The 26889-nt window shown below is 41.0% G+C and overlaps 1 protein-coding gene across 1 annotated transcript in view; it reads left to right on the forward strand.

Moving 5' to 3' along the window:
- Positions 1–26889, forward strand: part of LOC139441966 (usherin-like) — a 114831-nt gene that overhangs the window by 26195 nt on the left and 61747 nt on the right. The window contains exons 7-22 of the mRNA XM_071222710.1: positions 931–1118; positions 2552–2779; positions 3508–3601; positions 10760–11083; positions 12035–12230; positions 12592–13251; positions 13552–13744; positions 15395–15558; positions 16654–16803; positions 18990–19481; positions 19762–19961; positions 20890–20956; positions 22537–22712; positions 23493–23637; positions 25548–25775; positions 26128–26256. Of these exons, the coding sequence (XP_071078811.1) occupies positions 931–1118; positions 2552–2779; positions 3508–3601; positions 10760–11083; positions 12035–12230; positions 12592–13251; positions 13552–13744; positions 15395–15558; positions 16654–16803; positions 18990–19481; positions 19762–19961; positions 20890–20956; positions 22537–22712; positions 23493–23637; positions 25548–25775; positions 26128–26256 (3634 nt within the window). The remainder of the gene's footprint in view (positions 1–930; positions 1119–2551; positions 2780–3507; positions 3602–10759; positions 11084–12034; positions 12231–12591; positions 13252–13551; positions 13745–15394; positions 15559–16653; positions 16804–18989; positions 19482–19761; positions 19962–20889; positions 20957–22536; positions 22713–23492; positions 23638–25547; positions 25776–26127; positions 26257–26889) is intronic.

The raw sequence follows: 26889 nt of genomic DNA on the forward strand, positions 1-26889 counted from the left end.
AGGAAATACCAAAACTTATCCCCCCTGTTCATAAAATGGACTTGTCCGACATTGCCGAGATAGGATTGTATTCAGGAAGTCATCATTAAAATATGGGTAAATATTTTTAAAGCATGTATTAACAGCCTTAAAGAGGCTATACATAATACTAATATCTCATATAAGAAATTAACAACTTGAGGTCAATGTTTATCGCACAATAAAACACTGTGCCCGCCGTGTTTTATTGAATGATAGATAACTCCCCCTCATCAGTTATTTCTTAAACCAAAATTTATATATATAAACAAGTGATTTCGTCAGGTGTATATAAGTATTTAATATAGAAAAAAACAGTCCAGATATTCGTGCTTTATCCACACAAGATCTTTCATAATGAATTTTTATATATGATTTGTTTTATGCACTGGCGTTGGCATTTATGTACCCCTCTTTGTCTAATTTTACAGCATTTTTTCATCTACTTTGAAACATCTAAGCTTTAGAACCTAAACTTGTTTGCCCATTTGACCCCGGCACAGATGTATATGTCTACAAAGGCTCTTGCAAATTTTCTGATCAAATTATCAACATGGTCGCCATAGTAGAGATTTTGCACATGTAGTTAAAAAAAAAACATAGCCCTTGCTATGGATGTGTTGAAACAACAGGTACAACTCAATGCAATTAGTGTATAAATATAAAATGTCAATGCCAGAGAATAACCAGTCTGGATTGTCCTCCAAAACAGATTCCAAATTGGGTGGAAGAGGCAAAATTATATGAACGAAAATCAGTGATGACACCAGGTGTTTGCAAAAAGGGTAAGCATTTCCTTTGAAAGGAAAGCTTCCAAACCATATTGTTACTGGGAAATAAATTAAAGAATGATGGAGTGATATCACAAGAATTCTACATTGCTGATAACTGTTATTCTTTGTTTTATGTCAGGTGTTCTATGTGGTGATACAGTTCTACAGCCCCCAGCCCCGGGGGGTGGTGATTGAGCGTCAGCGGAATGGTTCGGATGAGTGGGAACTGTGGCAGTTGTATGCTGACAATTGCCAGACCTTCTTTGGTCAACCAAACAATGGTCCCCTGCCACGGCCAACTTCAGTCAACTGTATACAGTTTGGATGGTATGTGGTCTGAAAAGCATTGTGAGGTGTTCATTGTTATGTTTTGTCATAGAGATTATTAAGAAAATATCATGATTTGAGACCACTGGATTTCTAACATCATCACAGTGACTGAGTGAGTGTTGTTTTTCGCCGCCCTTAGCAATATTCCAGCAATACCATGGCGGAGGACACCAGAAAATGGGCTTCACACAATGTACCCTTGTGGGGAATCGAACCCAGGTCTTCGTTGTGATGGCAGAATGTGTAACCACTAGGCAAACCCACCGCCGATAAATCACAGACCACAATGAGTGTTCCTTTACACCTAGCTAGAGTGTTGTCAAATATACTACTCAACAAAAGTTAAGACCACACGATTCTCTCATTTCACTATCATTTATCTGTCATGCCATTACAAAATAACTATAGTAATATGAAAGAATTATGAGATGTACATGTACAGATCTAGGTTAAACATTCAGAGACTATAGGCAAAGATTTATAGATTTTGGTTGTGTTTAATGCTGAGGCCAAGCATATATAGAGGATGACTGACAATTCTTAGACCTTGGTCCAAACATTCATTGTCCATTGCCGAGGCAATGATTTCCCTTGGTCCTTATATCTGCAATTCCTGTTTGACCGCTGGTAAAAGCTATAAAATTGGGGTCCCAAAGTGACTACCGTGCCAACAGCAAATATATATATATGTTGGGAGGAATCTTGGACATGCCACCTTCGATATTCCTGTTATGTGAAAACTCACCATCGGCTTTGGCCTCCTGTACTATACATACTCCCTGGGTTTGTCTCCCGGTTGTCCTTGCCTGCTTGGTTGGTCACGAGTCTGGGGTTGATGGCTGCGCTTCTCTTGAGAGGCATCACAGAAAGTCAAGTTGATGTAGGCAGTAATCAACAAGTGGTAAATGTCCCTGGGGTGAACTTCGAGAGTGGAGCTAAATAAATCCGATACAACGAGTGCTGAAATGGATGGTATTTGAAGTGTAAATCAGCAAAACAAATGCGATTGTGAACAAAGAAAACGAACAAAGCGAAAGCAATTAGGTATGGCTAAACACATGTGTACTTGAAGATAGATGGTGCGCAAATGGTGAGCTATAGTTGGGGGAACAAGGGAAGGGTGACGCTTGTGGCCCCCAAACGTAAGGTGTAGTGCCACCGGTACAGTGCAGGGTGCTGACCCGGGGATGATTTAGTTATAAGGGGTACTTGAATTACAGAGGTAATTAGCCCATGGTTTGAATATGCGCCATAAAGACATTTAGTAGTTAGTGCTAAATGCAAATATACAAAATTGGACATTCTTTTACAGAACCTCTCAGATCCTAGCAGAGGAAGAAAACCTTTCAAAGTTGTGAATTCAAAAGATTATGGCTTTCCTGTGCCTTATTAGAAAAGGTTTGTCATATATATTATTTTTCTGCTTTCAGGGGAGGTGAGCAAATTCCATATTCCCGTGGCAACATCACTTTCAACATCCTGGCACCAGAGCCAGTGGCTAGACCAGGTCACAACGAATTCTACAACACACCAGAGCTGTTCGAGTTTGTCAGGGCCAAGAAACTCCGTATCAACTTCCGAGACCATTACTACGTAGGACAGGATGCTCAAATCAGGCATCAGTACTATGGGATATATGACTATACAGTCAGTGCCAGGTCAGTACTGTGGGATATATGACTATACAGTCAGTGCCAGGTCAGTACTATGGGGTATATGACTATACAGTCAGTGCCAGGTCAGTCACTGTGGGATATATGACTATACAGTCAGTGCCGTCAGTACTATGGGATATGTGACTATACAGTCAGTGCCAGGTAAATACTATGGGATATACAGCTATACAGTCAGTTTCTAATTATCCCCCGCCACGAAGTGGAATGGGTGCCATTCGGCCGTCACATTTCGTTTCCGGAGCAGATCTTGAAAACCGTACCATATTTCTTCACCAAATTTGGCACATAGACAGATCTAGTGGTGAACTGGTGCCTTTTGATAGTTTGGGATTTTTAAAAAAGTTATTTTTTGAGTTTCCATGGCAATGACTTTGATTTAGACTGAAAATGGCAGTAGTGCTCTATTAGGCAGATCTTGAAAACCGTACCATATTTCTTCACCAAACTTGGCACATTGATAGATCTAGTGGTGAACTGGTGCCTTTTGATAGTTTGGGATTTTAAAAAAAGTTATTTTTCGAGTTTCCATGGCAACGACTTTGATTTAGACTGAAAATGGCAGTAATCCTAGTTTCCGGAGCAGATCTTGAAAAACGTACTATATTTCTTTTCAAAAAGGCCCAGTGAACATAGTTCATAGGAGCTAATGCATTGCACACACCCGACATGTCATATTGGCGGGGGATGTGAGTATTTCATGCTTGTTTCAGATGTGACTGCCATGGCCATGCTGAGCACTGTGATATATCGACCCTGCCCTACAGATGCAACTGTACACAGGACAGCCATACTTTAGGAAACCAGGTAATACCACCACTCACTGCCCTGCCATTGTAACTCTCCAGAAGACGTCCACAGTCTCTGTTCTGTTGCAGTTCACCTATCCTTCACTACAACCTAGGTTCTGTAACAGTGCACCCATCCTTCACTGCAACCTAGGTTCTGTTACAGTGAAAGCTGTCTCCACTAGAACCTAGTTTCTGTAACAGTAGTTCAAAGTAGTGTTAAACCCAACTCACTCGCTCACTGTTCCAGTGTCCCTATCCTTCACTTCAGCATTGGTTTTGTGTTCCAGTGATCCTATCCTTCACTTTAACCTTGGTTTTGTGTTCCAGTGTCCCTATCCATCACTTCAGCCTTGGTTTTGTGTTCCAGTGTCCCTATCCATCACTTCAGCCTTGGTTTTGTGTTCCAGTGATCCTATCCTTCACTTCAGCCTTGGTTTTGTGTTCCTGTGTCCCTATCCATCACTTCAGCCTTGGTTTTGTGTTCCAGTGATCCTATCCTTCACTTCAGCCTTGGTATTGTGTTCCAGTGTCCCTATCCTTTACTTTAGCCTTGGTTTTGTGTTCCAGTGTCCCTATCCATCACTTCAGCCTTGGTTTTGTGTTCCAGTGTCCCTATCCTTCACTTCAGCCTTGGTTTTGTGTTCCAGTGTCCCTATCCTTCACTTCAGCCTTGGTTTTGTGTTCCAGTGTCCCTATCCTTCACTTTAACCTTGGTTTGTGTTCCAGTGTCCCTATCCTTCACTTCAGCCTTGGTTTTGTGTTCCAGTGTCCCTATCCTTCACTTCAGCCTTGGTTTTGTGTTCCAGTGTCCCTATCCTTCACTTCAGCCTTGGTTTTGTGTTCCAGTGTCCCTATCCTTCACTTCAGCCTTGGTTTTGTGTTCCAGTGTCCCTATCCTTTACTTTAGCCTTGGTTGTGTGTTCCAGTGTCCCTATCCTTCACTTCAGTCTTGGTTGTGTGTTCCAGTGTCCCTATCCTTCACTTTAACCTTGGTTTTGTGTTCCAGTGTTCCTATTCTTCACTTCAGCCTTGGTTTCGTGTTCCAGTGTCCCTATCCTTCACTTCAGCCTTGGTTTTGTGTTCCAGTGTCCCTATCCTTTACTTTAGCCTTGGTTGTGTGTTCCAGTGTCCCTATCCTTCACTTCAGTCTTGGTTTTGTGTTCCAGTGTCCCTATCCTTCACTTTAACCTTGGTTTTGTGTTCCAGTGTTCCTATTCTTCACTTCAGCCTTGGTTTCGTGTTCCAGTGTCCCTATCCTTCACTTTAACCTTGGTTTTGTGTTCCAGTGTTCCTATCCTTCACTTCAGCCTTGGTTTTGTGTTCCAGTGTTCCTATCCTTCACTTCAGCCTTGATTTTGTGTTCCAGTGTCCCTATCCTTCACTTCAGCCTTGGTTTTGTGTTCCAGTGTTCCTATCCTTCACTTGAGCCTTGGTTTTGTGTTCCAGTGTCCCTATCCTTCACTTCAGCCTTGGTTTTGTGTTACAGTGTCCCTATCCTTCACTTCAGCCTTGGTTTTGTGTTCCAGTGTCCCTATCCTTCACTTCAGCCTTGGTTTTGTGTTCCAGTGTCCCTATCCTTCACTTCAGCCTTGGTTGTGTGTTCCAGTGTCCCTATCCTTCACTTCAGCCTTGGTTTTGTGTTCCAGTGTTCCTATCCTTCACTTCAGCCTTGGTTGTGTGTTCCAGTGTCCCCCCAGCTAGCACACCTACATCGGGCCGACGTTGGCTTTGCATCGGCAACCGCCGGCAATATCGGCATCGGCAAACTGCAGCGGTCCGCTGTCGGGCCAATGCTGGTGACTGGCACTGACATTGAACCTGATATATGATTTGATCTTGTTATGATAACATAAAAGAAAAAAACACATTTGTCGATTACAATGTGACAAATAATAGATCAAGTATATTTACGAATAATACAATAATTCTATTCGAAATCAAAATATTAACTTTATTTTTAATTTTTAAATTAAATAGATCAAGCACATTCACTGACCATTTTGGCTGCACATATACAACAGACAGAGAAGATACAGACGGGATTCGTCACATCTTACAATTCATTCAGCAAATTACATGATATTGGCAAAAGTTTGGAATATCGCGAGCGGTTATGTTACGTTGGTCCAACGTTTTCACAAAATGTTTCCAAGGGAAGCTACTCTTGTTATAGAGAGCGCTGTTACTCACGCGCGTCTTTTCAAGCAGACGACGAAATGATGATGTGTGGAGGGCTGAGGGAAAATCTATTTTGCGGTAAGTGTTTACTTCATTACTGTATTTACGAGGTGTTTATTTCATTTTCAAACCTTACAATTGAAACGAGAAACAGTGTACATTCATAAGTGTCAATGTGAGTAGAGAAATCTAGGCCTATGTGTTTTGGAGGTTTTGAGAAACACTCCTGTCAATTCTACGTCAGTGTCAAAATCCGTGGAATATGTCGTGACACTGCATCCTCACTAGATTCTCTATTTATATTTTTTAAACACCATATACATATTTCTAGCAAAACGCGGGGATATGGGCAAATACTAAACATGACAAGATATGTTTTATTTCCATGTAGATTCAGCGATGTTCAACCAACGAGTCGCAATCTCGGGGTGAGAGTATTACAGCGGCAAGCAAATGAATAGCCAAACATTTACTTACATTAGTATTTTTGAATGAACATTGCTTTATTTGTCATTGTCACAGGCGTATTTGTTAAGTGTGGGGATGGATGAGGTTAGGAAATTGATTACAAACTCGAATTTACAAGTCAATTTTGTGATTGCTGTCGGCGCAAAAAGCAGTGAACATGAAATTCATAACGAGGCTTTCGGAAACTTTCAGCATTGCGTGTGCATGTCATGCGATTCAGCTAATGTTTCCTACTGATCGATGAACGGAGCTTCACTGCCGAGTTTGGTTTTCGATCACCGAAAAGTTTAAATAAAAAAAATAAAATTTATGTTTTTTAATGTCATAGTTACTTGCGAATTTTGAACTTTTTCTGGATAATGGGCGAAATGAAAGGACAGCTCTTTTAGTATACGGATCACTGCGTATTACAGGTGTGGGCAATTTTATCAAGATCTGTTGGATACCTTACATAGACCTAGGCCTATAATCGATCAGAAATCTTATACCTATGTATGGTATCTGTATCGATCGATTGAGGATTTGAGATATGGCTATTTCAGAATGGATTTTTAGCGTGTGTGTGTGTGTGTGTGTGTGTTTTAGGTGGGGGGGGGGGGGGGGGGTATGGTAGTCTTATCTAGTTAAGTAATTTATGATTTTTGATGAAATACTGAATTTTTTTTTTTAAATGTACTATTTCAAAGGTATGATGCTAAATATATAATTCAAAACAATTTAGAATGTCATTTATTTAATCAAATTTCAAATAAATGGTAAAACTTTGAGGAACATACTTCAGTACAGATTTTTCAGGACATTATCCATTGTAGAAAATCACCCACAGCCTTGTTTCAAATTTGATTTATTCTAACTAAAGATATATTATGTCAGTTTATCATTATCCCTTTGCCTATGTTTACAAGCAATGAAACTGCATAAAATTACTTGTCCCCAATACTTTCCTGCTATTTTTTGCATACAAGTGTTTGTAATATGTACATACCTTTGTATCTGATCTTTTAATGATAAACGTTTATTTGCAGTTTTGGTTTACCATGATGTAATCTACATATATTTTGGCATCATATAATAAATGAAATCTGTTTTGTGGTAACCAGACTTCACAGGATCTGTTCAATATTATGTCAATATGGGGATTTTCTCACTGCTTTTCAATGGATGTGGCTATGGCTATTAACGTGAAACTACTTTCCCTGGGAAATTATTTCTGCTACATGGCTCCAGATAAGGACTGTATGTACAAGTGCAAATATATGAGATAAGATGTATGACTTAAGGAAAGGACCTGATATCTGTGTATGGCCAAAGCTTTATTTAAATGTTACTTTTCTGTTTTGAGCAATATTCCCCTCAACCTCTTGACATCATCACCATAATAGCTAAGTGCTCACTGCTGCTACACAAACTTGACATATAATATCCTTATATTTCTATTTAAGAAAATCAGATTGGCAAACATGGATGAGCTGAATGAACTCTTAGCAGCTTTTCCAAAATCGACCAACTGAGAGAGAACTGGTGAGTGAATTAAATTTCTTTAGATGTATCAAGTATGGGAAATTTACTCCAATTTTGATTCATATAGAAGATCCGGGGTAGAAGATATCTTCAGCAACCCATGTTTGCCGTAAAAGGCAACTATGCTTGTCGTATGAGGCGACTAATGGGATCGGGAGGTGAGGCTCTCTGACTTGGTTGATGCATGTCATCGATCCCAATTGCATGGATTGATGCTCATGATGTTAATCACTGGATTGTCTTGTCCAGACTCGATTATTTACAGACCGCCGTCATATAGCTGGAATATTGCTGAGTGAGGCGTTAAACAACAAACCAAACCAACTGATACATGTTTCTGCTTGAAATATTTATAAGCATATATTTAATTAATATCATGTTTGCCCTATTAAGGGCCCCTGACACTTACTATGGTAATCTTCCAAATGAAATTTCATGCTGACTTATTTTTGATGGACATACAAGAGAGATTGCACACCTAAAACTGTTCTCCAGCAAGATTGGAGGAGCGGGGTTATGTGGCTATTGGGGATTTTTATTGGGCTAAATTAATAGGGTGATATGTCAGTTATAAAATCTTTTTTAATTGACATAAGAAACAGATTAGGGACCTACCATACAATATTGGGAGTTGATATGTTATTTGCGTATATAATTACACATAATTCAATGTACTTATTTACACATATTATTAACTCATCAATTTACTTACTGGGATTCCGATAATTCTAGGGTGGGGCCTTCTGCTTTTAGCCCCTAAATTTGGAAAAAGGCCCACATTTTCAAATACAATGGGGCATTTTAACATTGTGCTGTATGGGCAAGTGCGGATGTACCTAGGGAATATATGAAATTGTCACATAAAGGGCCCATGGCAGAAAATTCCTTGAGTGAACCCTGTATTTATTAACAGGTGTCAAGACTTAAAATAAAATATACACACATATGTAAGGTGGTGCATGTGAACAGGGTATTACTTATTCTATTATTCCATTATGTTAACACACTTGTGAAGTCCATTACTTGTAATTGTGAGAGTGCATGCAATGACTTATAATATGCACACTGACATTTTTTGCTATCATTTGTAAACAGAAGCTGAGGAGGAAGCCTGCAGCTGGGCTCTTACAAGCCACTGACAAGTACATGGTGACCTGTGTAAAAGAATGGCTTCGAGTTCCAGGAGCAAGGCTTAGAAATGGCATAAGGAAAACGTGTACTGAAAAACAGAGGTGTAGATAGAGAATCTGGAAACAAAAGTGCTGAATTGCAACGGAACAAGGAAATCCAAAAAGTTTGGTGTTGACAACATATTTTTCACAGGGTTATGACCCTTGTTTTTGAACTTGGTACATATACTGCCAGGTTCTCTTGGACACTACTGAAGTTAATAAATGAAACTTTCCGTGCTTATCTAAGGTACAAACTCCAGAAGATGGTTATAAGAACTTATTTTGTATGGAGTTATATATGGCCTTTGCTTCATGCTATTTTAACTTATTGAAATATAGGAGGGGGGGAGTTTGTCTCGCAAACGAATTTGAAGCCACATAAATGAAATTTTGCAGGCCAATATGAGGAATATATGTTTAGACTGTGTTTTAAAACAGGTTTTGAGAATATATGTTTCACACCCGCCTTGTTGCAGGTAGTAACACTGTTTTCTTGTAAATAATAATTAATTAATAATAAAGTTTATTATTCTATTTTGCTCTTTGTGTTTATTTATAAGTATTAACTACACATGTATTAGGGTACATAAAAAATAGTACTGTAATTAGTGTAAGCATTTCGATTGTTTTGTACAGCTAGAAGTATTTATATTACATTTGGTTTTCAAAGTATTAACTATGATAAAAAATTATTATCTTTTTAAAAATTCAGTATTTTTTAGTTTTACCTTTTATCTTTGTAACTTTAACATCACGGCTAGCTGCAGCTTTTAGAAATGTTTAGTTTTATGTACCCTAACACTACACTTGGAAAAGTTCTATTGTGGCATCATTTCAATGAAATATTAAGATGAGATGTTGTCAGTTATGACTTCTGATGACATCAGCATATTTAAGACAATGGCAGATGGCAGATGCTGCGCTGATAATTATTGTCGACGTTCGGCCGATGTCCATCCAATGCTGATTCCATAACAGTTGCCGGAGGATGGCCAGATAACGATTTACGACGTTGGGCCGATGTCGATCCGATGAGCAAAACTTCATCGGCCCGACATTGTTTGCCGACGCTGGGCCAATGCTGGGCCGGTGCATTGCCGATGCAGTGCCGATGATGTTTGCCGACGTTGGGCCAATGTCGATCCGATGAGCAAAACTTCATCGGCCCGACGATGTTTGCCGACGCTGGGCCGATGCTGGGCCGGTGCAGTGCCGATGTAGGGCCGATGACGTTTGCCGGCGTTGGGCCGATGTCGATCCGATGAGCAAAACTTCATCGGCCCGATGCAGTTTGCCGACGTTGGGCCGATGGTGTAGCCGACGTTGGGCCGATGCAGGGCCGATGATGGCATGCTACCTGGGCCTATCCTTCACTTCAGTCTTGGTTTTGTGTTCCAGTGTCCCTATCCTTCACTTCAGCCTTGGTTTTGTGTTCCAGTGTCCCTATCCTTCACTTTAACCTTGGTTTGTGTTCCAGTGTCCCTATCCTTCACTTCAGCCTTGGTTTTGTGTTCCAGTGTCCCTATCCTTCACTTCAGCCTTGGTTTTGTGTTCCAGTGTCCCTATCCATCACTTCAGCCTTGGTTTTGTGTTCCAGTGTCCCTATCCTTCACTTCAGCCTTGGTTTTGTGTTCCAGTGTCCCTATCCTTCACTTCAGCCTTGGTTTTGTGTTCCAGTGTCCCTATCCTTCACTTTAACCTTGGTTTGTGTTCCAGTGTCCCTATCCTTCACTTTAACCTTGGTTTTGTGTTCCAGTGTTCCTATCCTTCACTTTAACCTTGGTTTTGTGTTCCAGTGTCCTTATCCTTCACATTAACCTTGGTTTGTGTTCCAGTGTTCTCAGTGTGCTGCTCTGTACAACAACAAGCCGTTCCGCCGTGGTGACCAGACCAATAGCTACAACTGCCAGCCTTGTGAATGCTACAGCCATGCAGACTTGTGTCAATACAACAGAACCATTGATCTCTTTCCCAATGAGCATGATAGAGGGGGTGGGGGTATGTGTGTCGACTGCAAGCACAACACGACCGGGGCGAAGTGTGACACATGCCTGCCATACTACTACCGGCCTGCGGGAGTCAGCATGTTCTCCCCAGATGTATGCACACCATGCCTCTGCAACACGTCAGGGGTCGTCAGCGACACAGACTGTGTTAAGGTTAGTTTGTATTATCTGTTGCCTAAATATGGTGTGGGAGTGTGCACAGCTTTTCTTTAAAGGGGTGAACCTAAAATGTAAACATACTAGCTGGATGCAAATAATTTATTTGATGATGATAATGTATGTTCTTGATGTTGATGGTCAGCTGTAGGTTTCTGATGAAGATGACATGTGTTCCTGAAGTTGATTTTCAGCTGTAGGTTTCTGATCAAAATAGTGTGTGTTCCTGAAGTTGATGGTCAGCTGTAGGTTTCTGATCGAAATAGTGTATGTTCCTGAAGTTGATGGTCAGCTGTAGGTTTCTGATTGAAATAGTGTATGTTCCTGAAGTTGATGGTCAGCTGTAGGTTTCTGATTGAAATAGTGTATGTTCCTGAAGTTGATGGTCAGCTGTAGGTTTCTGATCCAGATGACGTATGTTCCCTGATTGAAATAGTGTATGTTCCCTGAAATTTGATGGTCAGCTGTAAGTTTCTGATCCAGATGACGTATGTTCCTGAAGTTGATGGTCAGCTGTAGGTTTCTGATCGAAATAGTGTATGTTCCTGAAGTTGATGGTCAGCTGTAGGTTTCTGATTGAAATAGTGTATGTTCCTGAAGTTGATGGTCAGCTGTAGGTTTCTGATCAAAATAGTGTATGTTCCTGAGTTGATGGTCAGCTGTAAGTTTCTGATCCAGATGACGTATGTTCCTGAAGTTGATGGTCAGCTGTAGGTTTCTGATAAAGATGACATATGTTCCTTGAAGTTGATGGTCAGCTGTAGGTTTCTTATGAAGATAATGCTTGCTCCTGTAGATTGATGGTCAGCTGTAGGTTTCTAATCGAAATATTGTATCTTCCTTGAAGTTGATGGTCAGCTGTAGGTTTCTGATCGAAATAGTGTATGTTCCTGGAAGTTGATGGTCAGCTGTATAAGTTTCTGATGAAGGTGATGCTTGTTCCTGTAGGTTGATGGTCAGTGCAGCTGCAAGGTGCTGGTGGAGGGAAGACAGTGTGACCGCTGTAAGCAGGGGTATTATAACCTCCAGGCAGATAATCCAGCTGGTTGTCTCCCCTGTCAGTGTAACTCTCATGGCACAGTGGGTGGCGAGGCTACATGTGATGCCCTCACTGGCAAATGTAACTGCAAGAAGAATGTTCAAGGTAAACCATCATATGATTCTTCAAGTTTAATATATGTCCATATCTGGATCTAATATATGTGTTGCTCCGGGTTATCAGAACACTGACATTATCTTCAGCAACCCATGCTTGCCGTAAAAGGCGGCGATGCTTATCCTAAGAGACAACTTATGGGATCGGGTGGTCAGGCTCACTGATTTGGTGCATATCATCATATCCCAGTTGTGTAGATTAATACTTCATGATGTCAAGCACTCGATTGTCTGGTCTAGACTCGATTATTTACAGACTGCCATCAAAAAGCTGGAATATTGCTGAGTGCGGCCAAACAACAAACAACAACTATTACGGAAAGATGTGATTCATGCTTGTTCTTCTACAGGTGACCGCTGTGACCAGTGTCAGTTTGGTTTCTTCAACCTGACTGTCAACAATCCTGATGGATGTAATCCCTGCAACTGTGACCCCATTGGCTCCACAAGCATGTACTGCGAGCCCAACACCGGTGACTGCCAATGCAAAGCTAGCGTGTTTGGAAAGAAGTGTGATCAGTGCCTTGACAACTACTACAACTTCACTGTGGGCTGCATTCCCTGTGGGTGCGCAGCCGCTGGAACAGAGCCCGGAACAGTATGCAACAAGACCACGGGGCAGTGTGTGTGCAAGGGCAACACCGAGGGACAGAACTGTGACCTGTGCAAGGACGGAGCCTACAGCTTTGGATCATCTCCGGATCTGGGCTGTGAAGCCTGTATCTGTGACCCAAGAGGAACCTTGAATGGAATGGCCCTCTGTGACAAGGCAACAGGGGCGTGTGTATGTAAGGAGAGGGTTGATGGTCGAAGGTGTAACGTGTGTAAGGGCAACACATGGGGTCTTAACATCTCAGACCCACTGGGGTGTAAGACTTGTGATTGTGATCCATCCGGCACCACTTTCGGTGATGTACAGAATGTGACGCAGCTGGCTTGTGATCAGAACACTGGCATCTGTTCTTGTCTCCCACAGCGGCTGGGTCGAAGGTGTGATGACTGTCAGTCTGGTGAGTAGTAGATGTTACAGGGTCAAGGTCATATGAAAACTCAAGGTCATCTAGAAGTCAAGTTCAAGGTCATGCAAATTGTGTATGCAGAGGAAAAGTTACAGAATATGAAAACAGACCATAGACCATAGAAATTAAGTAGACATCATGTCTTGCCCCATTAAATAATTTTATGTGATAAAAATCCGAACACTCATAGTTTCATCAGAATACCATTGAATATGGCAAGCCTGGACACACAATCTAACCATTCTTTTTTTCCCTTTGCTTTTTTCTTTAATTCTATTTCTTCATCACCAGGGTACTTTGTTGATCGGGCACCTGGTGGTGGCTGTAGGTCATGTGACTGCAACACCATGGGAACACTGCCAGGCACGAACTGCAACACGCAGACAGGACAGTGCGAATGCAAAGGTGGATCATCCGGGGTCACAGGTCGCACATGTGCAGAATGTCTGGGAACATACTACAAATTTAATGCCTTCTTTGGAACGTGAGTTGATTTTGTTTTGATCTATAACAGAAGGATATTTGAGGAAATACAGAAACATGTCTCTGTCTTTGTGCAGACAGGATACATTCTCACCATAAATATTTGGGAAGACTCTTTTGCCTTTCTTCACGGATTTATCTAGACCTGCTCAGAGGCTGATGTTTGACCCCAAGTCTGGAGCACATGTCCGGAATGATTCCTACATTGTACTTAAACATTTCCCAATTCCTGTTTTTATCTCTATAAAATGTGGGTGCGTCTAAGGCGCCGCGATTAGCTGTGCAGAGTTGCTTCCCTTGGGCTAGCCAGAAACCTATGATTGTGGGTTAGAATCCTGGTTCACCCCAATTATGTTTCTAGGTTTATCAGCACCATACCCGTGCTCGGGAGTATCCCCAAAGTGGTAAACATCTGAGACTTGCATCACTACCGGCTTTCCTCCCACATTAAGCTGACACGCTGTGATATAACTGGAATACTGTTAAAAGCATGTTAAACTCAACTCAATCACTCACTCACTCACTCACTCACTCACTCACTCTTTACATGTAACTAATGTTATGGCTTTGTACAGTGTCTTGTATTTAACTGATAACAGGACCAACATAAGGGAAGAGTGTTTAATGCCTAGTTTACTATTAGTTTAGCATTACTGCATTGAATGCAATGTTAAAATTTAATGTTGAAATACCCCGGAATTTAGGAAAATAAGAAACAGTCCAAATTTTGAACAAAATAATGATTTTTCCTAATTTGTCTGGCAAGGGCACTTTGTTTGAAATCCTAGATTAGTCAGTGTTCTTATATATCAAATATGTCTATAATATGATAGAAAATGAACTGAACATCCTCACAATGCAAACTGATTTAAATAAAAGTGACAAAACATTTCTATGATCATTAAGGAAATCTCTACTGAAAGCAGGGTCCACTGTACAATTCCAACTATATTAGAACAGGTGTTAGTGAATCACTACCAGTTAGTGACGATACCGGGTGTTCATGAAAAGGTGAGCTTATCCTGCCCCATCGGTGGCACCCATCACAAACACATGCAAAGGCAAGTCAATTGTTCACCTGAAGAAACACAGGAACATAGGATACATGTCAAAATAGTGAATTGCATCGGACATAATTTTTTTAAATAGCATCTCATTTCTTTGCAGACCATTGTGATAGCATCAGTTAACATGATGTCACAATCAAAGACCCATGAAGATCTGCTGTAGAATAGGTCTTCAGCAACCCATGCTTGATGTAAAAGGCGACTCTGCTTGTCGTAAGAGGCGACTAATGGGGTCGAGTTGTCAGGCTCGGTGACTTGGATGATACATGTCATAATATCCCAATTATGTGGATCGATGCGCATGACGTTTATCACTGGATTATTTACAGATCGCTGTCATATAGCTGAAATATAGCTGAGTAGGGCGTTAAACAACAAACAAACAATGCCACTGAAAAGGGTCAGCTCTATTTTTTATATCAAGACACTGGCTATTACTGTTTACAAACTGCAAAATGAGGAAAATGATTTTGGATGACAAATAGAATCTCACTCGGAGTTTTAAACCATTATCGACTCATGTTGATATTTATTTATATCAAAAGACACACAGGTGAGATTTTCTGTGTACCAATTGTCTCCAGGTGTACGGAGTGTGGCTGTCTGGCCGCGGGAAGCCACAACACCACCTGCAATGCTGTGAGTGGCCAGTGTTTCTGTAAGCAGTTTGTCACCAGCAAGACATGTCAGGTCTGTGTGGCAGGAGCCAGCAACCTTGACCCCAACAACCCCTTTGGCTGCAGTAAAGGTGAGACCGGTTGACACATGCATAGCCCTTGTAAACTGCAAAGACAAAGTGCAAATTCAAGCCAGGTTACCTGTAGATTTAACTGCGTGCTTAATTGATTTCGGAGAAAGAAGCACTTCCATCAAATCAGGTGCATCAATCAGAGGTATCAAATTCACAGTTACAACCTCTGATTGAAGCAGCCACTTTGATGAAGGTGCTTCTTCTTCTTTCATTGTTCGTAGGCATTTGTTGGTTCCAAATTCAATTCTGATTGGTCAATCAGTGGTTTCAAATAACAATAACCACCTCTGAATGACCAATCAGAATCTAGTAATTTCCAAATTTAAAGTAGAATAGAATATAATGCTGATTCATTTGTTACTGACAACAGAATTAACAATGAAAGGAGGTTCAAATGGTGGACTAGTTTGCTACCAGTACAGTCATATAAAACTTGACAGATCTGATGTTTCATCTCTAATTCAAATATTCAGGAACCAAGAATCAAGGAATTATTCATCCGTTACTGTAGACCTGAGTTTAGCATATAACAGTATTCAGATAAGTTCAGTAATTCATAGTGGGGAGTAGGTTATTCTGGTAATAACCCATACCATAGTTTTATGGGTAATTAAATTCACAGGGACTGGTCAGTTGCTGTAGGTGAGATTCTGGGGGAGTCAGTGTCATGAAAAAATAACAGACAAAATGTATAAAAACTATATAGAGGGGAGGGGGACTGAAAAAGTTACACAGTTCTATTTTTTGTTCCAATAAATTTTGTATAGATCTATTTAGGAACTGGTCAGTCTTTAGGGACTGGGTGTGTGTTTCTTAGTTGTTTCATTTGTCTATTAGTAATGACTGACCAACACAAATCTATCCCCCAAATACAAAGTGAAACAAATAGCCATCACCACTGGAATATTGCTGGGCGTGATGTTAACCAACAAACAAAGTGAAACAAATTCTGAGTTAAGATATCAGCCATGGCAAGCAGCTAACAATGGTATTCTCTCTTGAAAAAAATACAACAGTAAAAATTGCAGAATTATATATGGTGCCATTCCTCATCACTAATATTTGAAATCAAGAACTACTTATATAATCCAGAGCCATCCCAGCAGCCACCGCCAACACACAACCCAAGAACCACGTCCATGGAACTCACATGGCGACCCCCAGACTATCCTAACGGTGTCATACAGGAATACAGGATCATCAGGAATGCTTCAGTTGTTGCCACCATCAATGATAGTAGTGGTAAGTGTTGTTGCTCAGGAATACAGGGTCATCAGGAACCATTCAGTTGTTGTCACCATCAGTGGCGGTTGTGGTTAGTGTTGTTGTACAGGAATACAGGATCATCAGGAATGCTTCAGTTGTTGCCACCATCAGTGACGGTAGTGGTAAGTGTTGTTGTATAGGAATACAATGTCATCAGGAACGCTTCAGTTGTTGCCACCATCAGTGACGGTAGTGGTAAGTGTTGTTGCTCAGGAATACAGGGTCATCAGGAACGCTTCAGTTGTTGCCACCATCAATGGTAGTTGTGGTAAGTGTTGTTGTATAGGAATACAATGTCATCAGGAACGCTTCAGTTGTTGCCACCATCAATGGCGGTTGTGGTAAGTGTTGTTGTATAGGAATACAATGTCATCAGGAACGCTTCAGTTGTTGCCACCATCAATGGCGGTTGTGGTAAGTGTTGTTGTATAGGAATACAATGTCATCAGGAACGCTTCAGTTGTTGCCACCATCAATGGTAGTTGTGGTAAGTGTTGTTGTACAGGAATACAGGGTCATCAGGAACGCTTAAGTTGTTGTCACCATCAGTGGCGGTAGTGGTAAGTGTTGTTGTACAGGAATACAGGGTCATCAGGAACGCTTCAGTCGTTGCCACCATCAATGGTAGTTGTGGTAAGTGTTGTTGTATAGGAATACAATGTCATCAGGAACGCTTCAGTCGTTGCCTCCATCAGTGGCGGTAGTGGTAAGTGTTGTTGTACAGGAATACAGGGTCATCAGGAATGCTTCAGTCGTTGCCACCATCAATGGCGGTAGTGGTAAGTGGTGTTGTACAGGAATACAGGGTCATCAGGAACACTTCAGTTGCTGCCACCATCAGTGGCGGTAGTGGTAAGTGGTGTTGTACAGGAATACAGGGTCATCAGGAACGCTTCAGTCGTTGCTACCATCAATGGCGGTAGTGGTAAGTGGTGTTGTACAGGAATACAGGGTCATCAGGGACCATTTAGTTGTTGCCACCATCAATGGCGGTAGTGGTAAGTGTTGTTGTACAGGAATACAGGGTCATCAGGAACACTTCAGTTGCTGCCACCATCAGTGGCGGTAGTGGTAAGTGGTGTTGTACAGGAATTCAGGGTTATCAGGAACTCTTCAGTTGCTGCCACCATCAGTGACGGTAGTGATAAGTGTTGTTGTACAGGAATACAGGGTCATCAGGAACACTTCAGTTGCTGCCAGCATCAGTGACGGTAGTGATAAGTGGTGTTGTACAGGAATTCAGGGTTATCAGGAGCTCTTGGCTGGCAACACTTTGTGCTTTCCTACCACATTAATCTGACATGCTATGATGTATGACCCTTTCACTCTCTTGTTTAATTCTTTCCATCTGTCCATCGTGATTAAATTTTCCTTTCTCATATCCATGGCTCAAGTGATATGTAATAGTTTAATTAAAGCAACAAAACCCTTTCATATTCGTAAGAAATCTCTGCTATTTCATGCACATGAGTTTATGAATCACTATCAAATAACGATTATACCAGGTGTTCATGAATAGATGAGCATATCCTGCCCCACCAGTAGCACCCGTTAATGGAAATTTGTTCACCTGAAGAAACACAGTAACATATGATTCCAGTCTGAATAGGGAGACCGTCTCCGTGGTCTAGTGGTAGAGCGTCCGCCCAGAGAGCAGAAGGCCCGGGGTTCGATCCCCGGCCGTGTCATACCAAAAGACGTTAAAAGATGGTACTTGTTACCCTGGTTGGCGCTCGGCATTAAGGGGACAAAACAAGGACTGGTCGGCTCAGAGTCAGTATACTGTGTCTGAGTGGGATATTCAAGTAAAATTACGGCATGGTATCTCAGTGTGCTAGCACTCTAAATCAGTCCGGACAAGTACAAGCAGCCACACACACACACACACGTGCATGCACGTCGCTATGTAAGTGCAATAATCTTGGATGCAATGTTAAACCCCATTTCACCTCACATCACCTGAATAGGGAATTGTGCCAGATACCATTCTGGACACTGATGCATCAAATTTGGAAATGTCCTCCACATTTTTACCATGAACCGTTTTGAAAGCTTTACTGAGGCCTTGAATGTTGTAACCTTGATGAAACAACTTTCGAGAAAGAGTCGTATGACACATTTGTCGTCCCATCCACTTATCTCCCAAATGTTGTATGTTTTAGAGCTGAAGTATGAGGACGTCGACCTTCTCCCCTTCACAAACTATGCCTACAACATCGAGGCAGTGAATGCGTTCGGGAGTGTAAGAAGCACAACTGTCATCTTTCGAACCTTAGCTGGAATTCCCAGCAATGACAGCATCCTAACAGTGACTGATGTTGGCTCTCACAGCGCAGTGTTCTCATGGACCTATCCCAGCGTAATGAATGGTCCTCTGGAGAAATTTAAGTTGGTGTCACGTAGTCCGGGTCAACCTGCCACAGACCTGACCCACTGGGAGGGTACGGAACTGAGTGCTATCCTCACCAACCTCATCCCCTTCACCACCTACAACTTCTCTGCCCACACCTGCACATCAGGTGGCTGCTCCCCCAGCGCAGTCTTCATGATCACAACTCTATCATCAGTACCAGAAGGTCAGGCATCTCCAAGAATCACCCCTCTCAGCAGCACAGAGCTCTTCATCAAGTGGGATCACCCAAGCAAACCAAATGGTAAATAATCTAGTCTCATTAAAATCAGATCTTAGTTCTCGCCATCGCTAAGATCATTACGGGTCACGTCAGAATAACCTTTCGCGAGCTTTGACCTTCCATCTGACATGGAACATCTGAGACCTGTGGAACTTTGGGCTTTCCCCCCACATTAAACTGACATGCTGAGATATAACTGGAATACTGTTAAAAGGTGTGTTAAACAAAACTCACTCACTCCAAGGCAAAATATACAACCCACCTTATATAAGCCATGTTGTTATTATTTACCTGTTTCTAGGAATTATAATCTTCTATGAGCTGTGGATGCAAGGAGTACCAGGGGTCAACGGCACCCGCAACCCTCCCCTCCGGCGCATCTTCACATCTAGTGGACAATACAACCCTCGGGTCAGCTCAACCCAGAACAATGCCCTGCCACCTCCGATCACTAACTTCACAGTACAAAGCCTGGAGCCATTCACTGTCTACGAGTTTCAGGCAAGTTGCCAGTGTTTCAGTCTTATGATTAGTTTGTTTGTTTGTTTGTTATATGAAAGCCTCATGATTAGTATGACAGGGAATGCTTGATAATCACCTTTATCATGCCACCATGTTGGAATGTTGAGATCTTATTGGTACTTGTGATAAAATACTTTATTACTTGCCCGTGAAGAGATCACCTATTTAATAAACATACGGCTGTATTACACGTTGTGTAAATGTTCTAAAAAGATTTTATTTTTTTCACACACTGTAGCCCTCGAAAATAGTTTTAATACAATGCCCCATTACCATGTCGCTAAATGTGAAATTACAGCTTAATGTAAATGTTTTAGAAGAAATATATGTTTTTATTATAAAATAGCCTTCGAAAATAGTTACTGCAGACTGTGCAAATGTGAAATGTATCTTAGTTTAAGTGTACCTGAATATCCCTGTTGGAGATGCGACCCGTGAAGATTGGGGTAGAGAATAGGTCTTCAGCAACAAATACTTTCCGTAAGAGGTGACTGCTTGTCGTAGAAGGTGACTAACAGGATGGGGTGGTCAGACTCGCTGACTTGGTTGATGCATGTCATCGCATCCCAACTGCATGATGCCAATCACTGGATTGTCTGGTCCGGACTCAAGTATTTACAGACCGCCATCATATAGCAGGAATCTTGCTGAGTGCAGTGTTTAACAAAAAGCAAACAAACAAATGATTTAGATGCCTCTGGTTGTTTCTCATGGGCTACATTATTGCTACGGACCGTTTCCTTCAGTATCTGCAGTCTCCAGTATACAAGCCAAACTAGCGTAACACCTTTGAGCACAGTATACCTTTCTACTCAGTTTCACCTTGACACCTATGAAGAATAGACTGTTTTCTCCAAACTTCAGTGTTCAGTGTTGTGAGATTGTGATGGAACTGTTGGTATTCCAGGTGCTTGCCCAGAACGATGCCGGTAAGGCTGCCAGTCCGTGGACAGTGGGGAGAACTTGGGAGGCAGGTGAGCTCTTGCTGCCTCAGTGGGATGTTTACTGTGAAATCCTGTTAATCCGGATGCTACTTTCCTCATCCAAATCATCCAGAATGACAAATTTCAGGATTAACTTACAACTGAGAAATGTTTCTTTGTATATACCGTATTTGATGTTATAAGTGCTCAGGGCACTCTCAAAATTAGAAATAGGGGGCTCTTATTACAATATAATTTTGGTGAGATAAAAAACAAGGGTGAAAGATTGTAAATTTTGTGGTTTATGCTGACAGTCTGAAATGGTATAAAAGAAGAATCTGTGCGTATTATACAAGATAGATATATTTTCGAGAATTTAATTGCCAATAATTAAGGGTGCATATAACACATGAGTGCGTATTATACACAAATAAGGGGGCACAGGTGGCTCAGTTGTCTAAGGCGCCGCGATTCTCTCTGCAGAGTTGCGTCCCTTGGGCACGCCAGAAACCTATGATTGTGGGTTCGAAATTATGTTTCTAGGTTTGTCAGCACCATACCCGTGCTCTCGGGTTTCACCGAAGTGGTAAATGTCATAGACCTGCATCACTTCGGGCTTTCCTCCCACATTAAGCTGACACGCCGTGATATAACTGGAATAATGTTAAAAGCGGTGTTTAACCCAACTCACTCCCTCACTATACACAAATAAATTAGTCTTGTGTACATTGATCAAGTGGAAAGGGTGCTAATTGGGATTGTTCACTAGCCAATATATTAGCAAATATCGCTGTGGGCGCTTATTACGGTACGGTATGTCTGGAACTGTAAACAGGCTGTCCTGACCAATGAAAATATCTTTAACCATCTAAACTAATAGATCAGTCATTTTGCAGTATCCTCGTGTTCATCTCTGCTGCTGCCTCTGTTTATTCCTCATCTGGTTATGCCTCTTATTTATTCCTGTTTATTTCGCTTTTCATTCGTCCCTCTGTTCCCATCTTTCATTCATCCAGTTCATATGCCCCTTCGTTTCTTTTTTCCCTCATTTTGTCCGTTTGTGGATTGATACGAGGGCTGGGACAAATCCAAATTTTCTACCCGGGTACCCGACCGCTATTACAAAATGTTTAATCAGGAACTCATTTTCTGGTACCCTAGCAAAACTTGGTACACATATAAAAGGTTCTGATAATGCATACACTGAAGTTGACTGAATCTTTATCTTAACTCAAACATACAAAAGTCAGAAGGACTGCATGTTTAGTCAGAAAGAAAGGCAAACATTAGCGACTTGTATTACCATGGATTTCTATTATTAGTGCAGTTAAAATCGTTAGAAATTGGCACTAGTCCTGTAATCCTTGCCAGACTGCCCAATAGTTAAGGTATCTTAAGGACCAGTACAAATTTGCCATTTTTATGGGTTTGCTATATCTTATCATTATAAGAACTAGTGGACTAAAAATGATTGTTTCTACCGCTCCGTTAAACAATATATCACATATATTACAACGGGTCCGGGTGGTCCCGTCCGGTCCAACTCAGGACCCACCTGACCCAAGTACAGAGTCCCAGCCCTAAAAGACACGAACTCTAACAAGTCATTCAAGAGAGATGTTTGATTTCAGCTCCTATCTTCACCCCACCGCCAGTCATTAAAGGTGTGAGTAGCACAGAGTTGAATGTCACCTGGAAACAGCCTCAAGATGACGTAGCTCGCGGTGTCATCATCTCCTACAGAGTGTATCAGTACAGCCGAACCGACACCCTGGCCAACCCCTTCGCTCCACCGATGGTCTGGGTGGTAGGTACCCTTAACAACGAGCCCTTCAACACTTCGTTTCTCTCATTAAACAATGTCCTGACTCCCTTCACACACCTTTGGTCTTGGTGGTATATTCAGAAACCATGTCATATAGGGTGTGTATGTGAATTAATGACTCTGAGAAAGAGGGTGGGTGTGTGTGGTGGGTGTTTCACGGACCCGCTGCCCCTACTGGAAAGCAGCTGGAAAAAAAAAATTGAACATAAAAAGTTTTTTTTTATTTTGTTTCCTTCTAGACCCTCTTATACAATTTAAAATGTATATATAAATTCCATATCTATATAACTATCAGTGATTCAAGAAGCCAGCTGTAGTTTTAACTCCATAGCAGAATGACTTTCATATAAAATGAATAAATGATTGACAACTATTTATTTGTATTTTTTATTTCGACCGACATTGTTTTAAAAGCTGGAAAATCCGTAAAACATAAAATCATAAAAGTGTGACCTTATGGCAAGAAAAAATGTTACATGTTTTTAGGGAGGGGGCATGAAAAAATGTGACATAAATGGGGGAAGCAAGTAAATACACAGTCCTAAGACCTGTGACAAATAGGCTGTTTTGATTGGTACATATTCTGACTCTCATGTTTGTAATTTACAAAGAATATAATGCTGAGTTCATTAATGCCTATGTACATATATACAATAAATGTAGGCTTTGCATTGGAAAGGGTAAAATAACAACATGATTCCTCAAGACCTGATGTTGTGAGCCAATGTTCTGTGTGACCTCAGCACCGCATGCATCTTGCAGAAAATCCATGAGTCCCCAAGCAATGAGTTCCACAAAGTCGTGCAAGGCTTCACACCCTTCTCAGAACACCAGTTTCAGATAGAGGCCTGCAACAGCATTGCCTGCGTCAACAGCACAGCGGGAACAGGGAAAACTCTCCTTGCAGGTATGTGATTAGTTGTGAATTATGATATTCAAGGGGGCACAGGTGGCCCAGTCATCTAAGACACCTCAATTAGCTGTGCAGAGTTGCATCCTTTGGACCTGCCAGAAATGTAAGATCATGGGTTCAAACCCCAGTTTGCCCTGAATATATTTGTCACCATAACCTCATGGGTTTCACAAAGTGGCAACCATCTGGGACCTGCATCACTTAGGGTTTTCCTCTCACATTAAGCTGACACTTCATCACATAACTGGGATACTGTTCAAAGTAGTGTCAAACCCAACATGCTCAATATTCAATATTTTCAGTGAATGATTGAACCACTCGGCTACCACACACACCCTCTCACATGTTATCTGTGTGTACTTGGTTTCAGTAGATCCTAGGCAGTAAGTATATCGCAGAGCTCCAGATAAGCTGCGTATCTGGGTAAAATATGCATCAGAAATGCAGAAATATGCAGTAAAATATCAAATACGCAACAAACATTACAGATAAGCTACAAAAATAAAATTTGTGCGTATCATCAAAATATTGTGAAGTAACCCTGCGCATTCGATTAGCAAATCAGCAACTTATTTTTAAATTATAAACGGGCATTCCATCAACCTTGCCAAACTCTATGATGACAGTTACATCACAATCATTTGCCATCACACTTTCTTGTGGAAGTATCATGGTATTTTTGAGTCCTATAAAGCTCTCGAACCCACACAACTCCAGTTTGCAGGGACTAGATGAATAGTGATTTTAAATATTTAACTTAAATACCCACATGTGTAAAAACTAGTGGGTAACAGAAATTTAAATACCCAGATAGAATTACTGATACCCAATGATTTTAAAATGCATGGGTTAAATACCCACAACACCAAAAGCTTATCTGGAGCTCTGATATCGTATATTAGGCCAGACTTTTACTTGTTCCTCAGAGTGCCAAATGAGTATGCGAAGCCTGATAATAAGTAGGATATTGGCCTTTCTTGTAACATATCAGTTTGTCTCATGGAATGACCTGACTGTTCACATTTTTTACATGTGGTGGATTGAAAATGTCAATTTTTAAGGGCATAAGATGAGATAAACATGCTAGTTGATTTGAACACTAAATGTGTTCATTATTACATGTATTATATTATACATTTATCTACCGCACTTATCCAGACTTTGTCCCTGATCATTGGATCCGTATGCATTCCAGTTATCATTCTCAACTCCCTGGGGATTATACAACCTATGCTGCCTGCAGGGGCAAGGTTTTCACATCCAGCTAACATGTCGGTACCCATTCCCTGCTGGGTGAACGGGGTATATATTTGAACTAAGTCACTTGCCGTGACAGAGCGACAGCACACGTTTTGACACTTGTGTTTCCGGTGTATGTATGTATTCATGTGTCCACTATTGGGTCATCTACCAATGGATGAGTTGGATCTTTAGAGTGCATAGGGCTGTACAGTACTGGGAGGCGTGTTTTACCCGACTTATAAACAGTTAAAATGCAAGAAATACCAGAAACAAAATAAGAAAAACATTGCGATACCTTATATTGAAACAATACAGTGTGTCGCGGTATAAAAGGAATTCGATCAAAGAGTGTGAGAGAAAAACATGAGCAGCATGGACCAGCTGGAGTCATGACATGTAAAAATTCTAACTTCTAAACACCTGCCCCAGTGGCTCAGTGGGAAAACAGAGGGTTTACAAAACTTACCACGATATGCGAGGTTTTAGGTTTGATTCACATCATGGAGTTTTCATATTAAAAAAATTGTGACTTTTAACCAATCATCAGAAAATGAATGAAATGGGGTATCAACAAAAATAAATTTCGAGTGCTTAACACAGATAACACGATGATGGTGTGCATCCTTATTAGAAGACTAAATGGAGGTGGATTTCTGTTGCAGCACCAGTTGATGTGAGGAAACCCTTTGTAGATGGCTTCAACTCCAGCGTCATGAAGATCACATGGGAACCCCCCACCTTTCAGAATGGGCCTCCGCCAGTGTACACGATCGAGAAGACCTCTATAGCGCTGTCGTCACCTGCACAGGTTGTCAGCGGAACCAGGTTCCCTGGAGGAGGCTACTACAAGTTCCTGCCGAATGTTATTCCACAGAATGTTGGCTTCACGGGTAAGATCATTGTGATGCAATTTCATTGCAGTGATATCTACATTACAGTGTAGATATCACTTGATCTCACCCAAGCGATATCTCGTGTGGGAGCCAGATGATAAAAGATGTTATCATTTGTACAGTGAGTGAGTGAGTATGGTTTTACGCCGCTTTTAGCAATATTCCAGCAATATCACGGCGGGGGACACCAGAAATGGGCTTCCCACATTGTACCCATGTTTGGAATCGAACCCGCGTCTTCGGCATGGCGAGCGAACACTTTAACCACTAGGCTACCCGACCGCCCCTATGATTTGTACAGATTGACATTATTAACAATTTTCAGTTCTGTTTTTACTTTCCTTCACAGGCATACGCTTCAAGTTTCGCATGAAAGCTAAAAATGGCCTAGTGTTTTTCACAGCAACACCCTCTCAGGATGAATTCTTTGTCGTACAGTTTGAGAATGGTCGACCAAGGCTTATATTTGACACACAAGGTAATTCCTTATTTCTGTTTCTTATAATATTTACACTATCAGGGATATCATGAAATAACTGCCAAATGAATGGATCATTTCATGTTAATAGCATGTTATTGTTTTCAGGATATTCTAAAAGAAATGATTATGATAATATTCTGTCAGAAAATCAAGAAAAGCTTGATGAATTTTTATTCCTGCTTTTAAAGCGTTACCAATCTATTTTAATGTTTCACTTATAGACCTACCCTAAAGTTTCCAAAAGTTAAAAAACATTAAGAATGGATTTCTTGATTGAAACTGCAATTTTTTATTGGTATTACTGTTAAACATATATATTAGGAAATTAATGTCAAATAAAATGATTTCAAGTAATGCTATCACGTTTGATTGGCTGGCCAAGCACTTTTCTTTTGTGTTTGTTTTCACAAACTGAAAAACATTCGGCCACACCCACACACCAGACTAGTGTTTCCTGATTGGCTGATAATAGAATGGGTGGGGCTTGTGACAAATTATTGCACTGAAAAAATTCACTAGTTTCATATTGTTGTCTACATTTCTTTTTTTAATGAAAAAGTCAATTCTGTAAATTTATTATTGTTGACAAATGTATTTATAAGAATAGATTTCATCATGTTTTTGCATGTA

Source organism: Haliotis cracherodii, unplaced genomic scaffold (assembly GCF_022045235.1).
Source record: "Haliotis cracherodii isolate W230 unplaced genomic scaffold, xgHalCrac1.p SCAF_5, whole genome shotgun sequence".
In the NCBI taxonomy this organism is placed as follows: Eukaryota; Metazoa; Mollusca; class Gastropoda; order Lepetellida; family Haliotidae; genus Haliotis; species Haliotis cracherodii.